Source organism: Suncus etruscus, chromosome 5, assembly GCF_024139225.1.
Source record: "Suncus etruscus isolate mSunEtr1 chromosome 5, mSunEtr1.pri.cur, whole genome shotgun sequence".
In the NCBI taxonomy this organism is placed as follows: domain Eukaryota; kingdom Metazoa; phylum Chordata; class Mammalia; order Eulipotyphla; family Soricidae; genus Suncus; species Suncus etruscus.
Window position 1 is genome coordinate 21,351,407 of NC_064852.1, and position 8,198 is coordinate 21,359,604.

The 8,198-nt window shown below is 46.0% G+C and overlaps 1 protein-coding gene across 2 annotated transcripts; it reads left to right on the forward strand.

The window, feature by feature from the left end:
• Positions 1 to 5,991: 5,991 nt before the first annotated feature.
• On the forward strand, positions 5,992 to 7,264 carry TMEM141 (transmembrane protein 141). 2 transcript variants are annotated; one of them, XM_049773741.1, is made up of 5 exons: positions 5,993 to 6,095; positions 6,448 to 6,514; positions 6,654 to 6,737; positions 6,886 to 6,993; positions 7,216 to 7,264. In XM_049773741.1, the coding sequence occupies exons 1-5, from the start codon at positions 6,042 to 6,044 to the stop codon at positions 7,245 to 7,247; spliced, it is 345 nt and encodes a 114-aa protein (XP_049629698.1). In that variant the 5' UTR covers positions 5,993 to 6,041; the 3' UTR covers positions 7,248 to 7,264. The 2 variants fall into 2 exon arrangements, with proteins under 2 accessions (XP_049629697.1, XP_049629698.1); XM_049773740.1 differs by lacking the exon at positions 7,216 to 7,264 and having other exon boundaries at positions 5,992 to 6,095; positions 6,886 to 7,209.
• Positions 7,265 to 8,198: the final 934 nt, after the last annotated feature.

The following is an 8,198-nucleotide window of genomic DNA, read 5'->3' on the forward strand; positions in this document are numbered from 1 at the left end:
AGCGGAAAGACATTTTAAAGAAGATATTCAGAGACAAGAAACAACCCATAAACCTATTTGGATCAAGGAGGATGAAAAATGGATAGCTGGCTATCTTCTCCTAAGAGGAAGGGGTTATGCCTATGTTTCTATAAATGATGACCCTCCCAAGAAATTTTGGGTTCCATTACGTCTTGTTAGAAATCGGGCTAGCACAAATGATCAGGTTCAGACTACAAACTCCCCTTCAGAGAAAAAACAGAATACTTCAGACACTAACAGCAGTAATATTACTAAGGTCTCTGGGGCAGGGAACGATTTAGCTGTCACACACCATACAATGAGTGAGACTGATGGTAGTGATAAACCCTTACACTCCGAGATGCAAAAGGAAAGACAGGAAACTGTCTTAACTGGGCTCCAAAATATAGGAAACTCTTGCTACATGAACTCAATATTGCAATGCTTGTATAATATTTCAGACTTAACTCAGTATTTTTATAAAGATCATTATAAAAAGGATATTAACAAGAAAAATCCGATGGGGCATGAAGGTAAATTAGCCGAAGAATTTGGTCGGCTCATCAAAACCATGGGAAATGGATTTCATAGATATATTAACCCTGAAAGCTTCAAAGTAACAATTGGTTTACTTAATGACCAGTTTGCTGGACACAATCAGCAGGATCCTCACGAACTACTGATGTTCCTAATAGAGGGATTACATCAGGACTTGCTTACTGTAAATCTAATGACAGACAAAACTACACATCTCATGGGAAATGAAAATTATGAACAATTTAGTCCAGAACACCAAAAGGCTCATAAATCTATTATTTATGATCTCTTTCAAGGACAATTCAAATCTATACTCCAGTGTCTCACTTGCCACCAAAAGTCTGAGGTTTATGAGACATTTGTTCATTTGTCTTTGGCTGTTACATCTACAGATAAATGTACATTACAGGAATGCCTCTCTGAATTTTTTAAAGAAGAAGAATTAAGAAATGACAACAAAGTTCTGTGCAACAGTTGCAAAAATAGAAGGGATTTTTCAAAGAAAACGTACTTATGGAAACTGCCACCAGTACTTATAATACACTTGAAACGTTTTGCTTTGGATGGCAAACAAATAAAAAAATTGCATACTTATGTAGATTTTCCTTTAGAAGACCTCAATCTAGAGGAATTCACTTCAGAGAATAAAAGCAAGATTAAGAAATACAACTTATCATCGGTGTCAAACCATTATGGTAAAGTTCACTATGGACACTGTACTTCATACTGTAAAATTGCTGCAAAACAACACTGGATCAATTTTGATGACAAGAAGATCAAAAAAGTCCCTAATACATTGGTGAAATCCACAGCAGCATACATCCTGTTTTATACTTCTTAAAGATCTACAATGAACACCAGATAATCATTTTACTTCCTTATCAGTTGCTATTAATGCTCTAGGATTCTTTCCACAGGCATGATCAATGAATATAGATTGAAAATCATGAATCCCCAATGTGTTTCCTTGTAGGATGGATTTATGTCTTAATTTCATTATTGCTCTAGGTCTCAGTTAATCATGAAATTTTACAAATTAATTTAGTCAAGGTTCACCTGAAAGAGAAATTTCTCATCATATTAATGTTGTTTTTCTTTCTAGGTATACTCATTTAACGACTTTCACTCTTTTTATTTTAACATCATTGCTTTATTTCCCTCAATTTAGGTTTTAAGACGCTTACATAATGATAATTTTAGGTGGACTTTCTTCACAGTGCTTCTTGCCTATGATTGATTATCATAAAGTTACTGTTATACAATAACTTTGTATATATACTGATATACACGTATAGTAGAGTTGTCCATGTTTGTATTACGCATGAAATTCTCTTTCAGATCTGCTAGGCAAAAAAAAAAATTTTTTTTAGTGAATTTGAAATGATTTATCTAAACAATTGCCAGCTATTACATTTCAAGGAGCTTTTAATTGATTCAGCTGAATTCTCTTTTCTTTTGCTCTATTTTGGATCCTTTCCAACAAATATTTTTTAGTATGAGTGAGTGTTATGGCCATATTTTTTGTGAAGTCTGTGTATGTATGTCTTGTTTAGTGTCTGTCTGTTCTGCATATTTTGTATATAGTTTCCTTTTTCCTAACTTTATCTTCCCCAAATTAGTCTTCCTTATCCTTCCTTCTCTCTTCCTAGTCCTTAACATTTTAATTTTCAGGATTTCACATGTGCAACCCATCTCCTTCACCCACAACTACAAGCTTCCTGATCTCGGCGGGAAGAAGAAATCCATGACTGTTGGAGTTTTACACCATATATGCTGCAAACTTGTTGGAAATGAAGCCACCTGGGATTTGTGTCACAATGTAACACCAGAGAAAAGATCCATGGACAAGACTCACAGTCTCTGGATCCCAGTTAAACTGTGCTATCTGAATTTCTGGTTTTCCATCCACATACAAAATGCTATTGTTGACCGTTTCTACAATGGCTACCCCAAGATTGCACCGATCCCAAAGGAAATACAGAAGCCCAACCAACTTATGATGTAATGATGTAACGCTTGGGGATGCCCCAACACATGGATGACTATACTGGCCTTCCTTCTTCATTCAGCTTGATGTTATCTCCTGTACAAGGCTTCAACCCGCTTTTCCAGACCCATCAAGTGTCTTCTGCCGGTCTTTTTGGAGTTCCAGACCCCTCATATTTACAGATTGGTATTGAACTCTGTAGAAATCACATCTGTTGTTTTTCCTATAACTGTAATCCTTTGAAGTTATGTTTGGTACTACACTTCTTTTGACTATCGTAATTAATGTTTTTCTATTTTAGTTTTTAATATTAGGAATCGATGTTGTATTACATTAAGGTTTTGCTTTCTTGACTTTAGGTTTGTGAGTTATATATTATTGTCTATAATTTCCCAAATGATATTTTTGTCTGTTCTCAGGGTTTTTTGCGTGGGCGCATCATAGGCAAAATACTAGGTTTATAGAAGGTTCCATATTTGGATGGACCCTCAAGTTGTTTATTTACACAGGGAGGGTCTCTGCCTTAAACATTTTGTTTTGGTTTGTGACTTAAGCTCCCATCTATAAATAGTCGACATCAATTTCAGACATCTTATGGACTTCAGACTGGATTAAGAACTTGGACTAAGTTCAGATACCTATTGATCATCATTGCAGTGGCTCCCCACTGTGCAGAGGGTGTATGTGCCTCTTCTTCCGAAATAAAGGCCTAGTTCAATGCCCTCAAAGATGGGCTTTCTGGTCTACCTGAACTTGAATGAAAATGGAGCTGGAGAGATAGCATGGAGGCCGAACATGGAGGTGAGGCATTGGCCTTTCATGCAGAAGGTCATTGGTTCAAATGCCGGTATCTGCCAGGAGCGATTTCTGAACGTGGAGTCAGGAGTAACTCCTGAGCACTGCCAGGTGTGACCCAAAAACGACCACCACCACCACCAACAACAACAACAAATAAAGAAAAGGTGCTTCTTCTTGCCTGCTACACAACCTTTCTGGTGTCTCTTCGAAAGATCTATGTACGTCTTAGATTTGTCTTCTCAGGAGCTTGTAGTTGATTCCTTGATACATGTTTCTGGTTTTAGACACCCTGTGCTTAGGTTAGAAGTTTTTCTTTACATTTTCCTGTGATGCGCTTATGCAAACAGCCGCTCTTTTATTATTGACTAATTTTTCTTTTAATAATTGTAGACAATATTGTTTGTTTACTAAAAACAAAAGGGGGAATTGTTGTGTATGTAAATATTTTGGGGGATTACTATATTGCTCACCCTAATCTGTGCCCTACCCTAGGGTGTGACCTGGCATTATGCCCCCACCCTAGGGTAGGACCTGATTCTGCTTCCACCATTGGTTGGTATCTGATCCCACCATTGGGTGGGACCTGACTCTGGAGTATAAGAGCAAGGGTCTGTGGAAGGCGAGGGGCTTTTTGCTGGCTGGAACTGAATCTGAGTCTTTGGACTTCAGTTTTGTCCATCCGAATAAAGCAAATATTTCCACGAGCCTGATTGTCTGCGAGCTGTTTACCCGCCGTTTCACCTCAGAACCGTGGGCTAGACAGGGTGGCAGAGGCGTGCTCCGAGCTGGAAGAAAAGGGCCTCATTCTCCATCCCTCCATCAGTCAACCTCTTCAGGGGCTGACCTGCTACACTTGCTATTCCTCATTTAAATGTAAATATTTTGGGGGATTACTATGTTGCTCACCCTAATCTGATTAGGTGATCAACATAGTAATCCCCCAAAATATTTACATACACAACAACTACTGAATAGCCATGGACACCAGTTACACTGAGGACCAACAAAAATCCTTTCCAGAGAACCACGTACAAAACACATCTTGCAAAGGCCTTATGCCCCAAATCCAGACTGAACACTCCAGACTTAAGCTTGAAGGGGGAGGAGAGAGGTAGCCCAGAGTGTAAGGGGTTTACTTCCACAGGGTGACCCATGTATTTTTTTTGGGGGGGTCACACCTGGCAGCGCTCAGGGGTTCCTCCTGGCTCCACGCTCAGAAATCGCTCCTGGCAGGCTCAGGGGACCATATGGGATGCTGGGATTCGAACCACCATCCTTCTGCATGAAAGGCAAACGCCCTACCTCCATGCCATCTCTCCGGCCCCAGGGTGACCCATGTTCTATCCCACACTTTGTACCTACTCTCCTGAGCACCACCAGGCGTGATCCCTAAGCACAGCATGTGTGACTCAGTCCCCAACCCCATCTCACACCCCTCGCCCCAAAAAAGCATCAAATTAAAGCTTTGAAAACTTTTTTTTTTTTTTTTTGGTTTTTGGGCCACACCCTGTGACGCTCAGGGGTTACTCCTGGCTATGCGCTCAGAAGTTGCTCCTGGCTTCTTGGGGGACCATATGGGAGCCGGGGGATCGAACCGCGGTCCGTCCTAGGCTAGCGCAGGCAAGGCAGGCACCTTACCTCCAGCGCCACCGCCCGGCCCCTGAAAACCTCTTAGTCTGCCTCATATGAAGCCCATTCTTCCCACCCCATTAAAGACCATTCTGGTCACATAGTGCACCCCTCCCTCACCTGGTCTACATCACATAGACCTCTGGAATCTTCTGGAAAGAACTTACTTAGGCCTGCTCAGATTTCACTACAGAGTTGCTAGCTGGAACTTCTGCCCTAATTTTCCCTTTGAGGATATAACTCCTCCCAATTCTGTCTGTATCCCAGGATGGATTCTCTGTGTGCCCCTGGGCAAAACCCCACTCTATTCTATCTTTATCCTAGGATGGGTTCCCTGTGTGCCCTTAGCACAAGCTCTATTTTTGGGGGTGGAGGGGTTGGGTTTTGGGTCACACCTGGAATCGCTCAGGGGTTACTCCTGGCTCTACTTTCAGAAATCGCTCCTGGCAGGCTCAGGGAACCATACGGGATGCCGGGATTCAAACCACCGACCTTCTGCATGCAAGGCAAACGTGCTACCTCCGTGCTGTCTCTCCGGCCTGGCATAAGCTCTGTGTGCTGGTTCTGACTCCTACATAGAACCCAACCCCTAGCACAGAACTGGCACCAAACACTAGTGTCCTAGTAGTTCTGGAGTTAAATTGTCAAATAATCTTTTGATATATTACTACTCCTTGGTGTTTTCAAGAGATTAACTCCCAAATAATAGAAATCATAATCGTATATATTTTGGCTGTGCACACAGACATTCTCCTGGCAGGAATCAGTGAGCCATATGGGATGCCGAGGATGGAACCTGGGTCGGTCACGGGTAAGGCAAGCGCCTTCCCTGCTGCACTATCGCTTCTTAATAATAACTATAATTATTTCCCTTTAGCCGATAAGAACCTAGTAAAAATAAAGGGACGTAGTCCCGCCCATGGAGTGAGGCCCGCCCCTCTTCCGCTTGCATTTCTGCGCAGGCGCGCCCGCCCGCTCCAGCCTCTCCGTTCAGGCCCTGCCCCTTCGCTAGCGAGGGCGCCTGGCCCCGCCCCCTTGGGGGTCAGACAGTTTCTGGGCTTGCGCGCTGGGCTCCCGCTGCATCTCCGTCATGGTCAACCTGGGCCTTTCCCGAGTGGATGACGCCGTAGCCGCTAAACATCCGGTGAGGATGCAGCCCGGGACACCGAGCCGGCCCACCTGAGCAGGGCAGGGACAGGTAGGGGTTCCCTGGGACGGGACAGAGACAGGACAGGTGGAGGTGCCCTGGGACAGGACAGGTGGGGTACCCCAGGCAGGGACAGGTGGGGGTGCCCTGGGACAGGACAGGGACAGGACAGGTGGGGTACCCCAGGCAGGGACAGGTGGGGGTGCCCTGGGACAGGACAGGGACGGGGACAGGTGGGATGCCCCAGGACAGGGGTAGGTGAGGGAGGGAGCCCTGGGACAGGGATGTGGACAGGAGGGGGGACGTGGCTTAGCGTGGTCAGCTCCGAGGGATCCTGTCCTTGCCCTAGGGCCTTGGTGAATACGCCACATGCCAGTCGGCGGCTTTCGTAAAGGGCCTTTTCGCCTGGGTGACAGGTAAGTGGGGCTCGCCCGGGGATTGGGCGCAGATGCCTCCCTCTGCCAGCAGGTGACGCCAAATTTTCCACTTGTGTGCCTCGGATACCATGGGGTGCAAGAATGCGTGGGGGACTGACTGGTACTGTGGCCCTTGCAGGCACCGGGGCCACTTTCACCCTGCAGACTGTCCTTAAAAAGAAGCTTCTGTACCCCTTCAAGTGGCAAGTGCTCGTGGCCGTGGGTGAGTATGCTGTCATCATGCTGCCGGGGCCACTAAATGCAAGTCCAGGCAGGTCTGCCCACCCCTCCCCACCTCTGGGTGGGTCCCCATCCCATTCCACTTAAAAGGAAGCACCCACACACACACACCCACAAACCCTGCCTCTCAGTTTCAGGCTCAGTGGCCAGCTACTATGTGACCCGAGTGGAGTCTCAAAAGTGCAGTGTTCTCTGGCTTTTCCTGGAGACAGGGCAGCTCCCCGAAGACAAGGGTGCAGGTGAGGAATGGCACAGGTATTGCCACCCAGGTCAGTAGAGTTGGGGGCTGGATTTGTGGGAGGGAGCCCTGAAAGAAGGGTGAGCCAAGGAAAGAGATGTATGCACCAGTGTGTGCAGTCAGGCCTGACCATGCCACCCAGAGGACCTGCCCCACTCAACGCCTAGGTGTGGCCACACCTCTTCTGTCTCTTATCACAGATACCATTTGCCCCTTCTTGCAGGTAACACGACTAGGCAAGCCGTTGCCCGGTGAGGAAGATCTGGATCTGTCCAGCCTCCACTGCCCTCTGCCATCCTACGAGAAGCCTCATTGTCCCCGCTTGTGCACTTCACCTGTGCTCCTAGCCTGGACTCATCCCACACTGCAGCACAGTGGCAGATGCCCCTGGGGCCAACACTAATAAATGTTTATCCTCTCCCTCCTGAGTCCAAAGCTGACTCAAAGCAAGTCCAACCCATCAGGAAGTTCCAGAGAAATGTCCCTTTAGTACTGTCCTGCTGCTACAGGAAAACATGCCTGGGACTTCTAACCCTGGATCATGCATTCGAGGCCCCTGCTGTCCACCTTCCCCTCCAAATCCCATTGCTTCTGTCTGTGCTGGCTGCTCCGTACAGCCCGGCATGTGGCAGGACAGGATGTGGCCTAGCACTTTTATAGAACATCAGCTGAAGGCCGCTGGGTACTGAGGGAGCTGTCAAATGCCAAGTGGCAAAAGCCCAGACAGGCATGGCACAGCTTCCACCCTGGAGATGCTGGATCATAGGCTCTGGGCTACTGCACATTAGATTGTGGCACCTCCAGGTCCACAGCACAGTTCCAGAAGGCTGCCCCAGCTCCGAAGTTACTCCCTTAGGCATAAGGGAGAAGAGCAAACAGTGGAAAGAAGGGCAGGAGGAGGAAAGAGTCCAGGGGTGGGGGAAATGGATAGTAAGGCACTTGCACTTTGCCTCATAACCGGCCAACACAGTTTGATCCTTGGTATCCCATATTCTGGGTGAGGTCCCAAAACAAACAAACAAACAAAAACAAAAACAACAACAACAAAAAAAATGACAGGAGAGAAGAGAGACAAGGGAGGAGGAAGGTCAGGCCACTCATTACTTCCTTTTTTTTTTTTTTTTTTGGTTTTTGGGCCACACCCTGTGACACTCAGGGGTTACTCCTGGCTATGCACTCAGAAGTTGCTCCTGGCTTCTTGGGGGA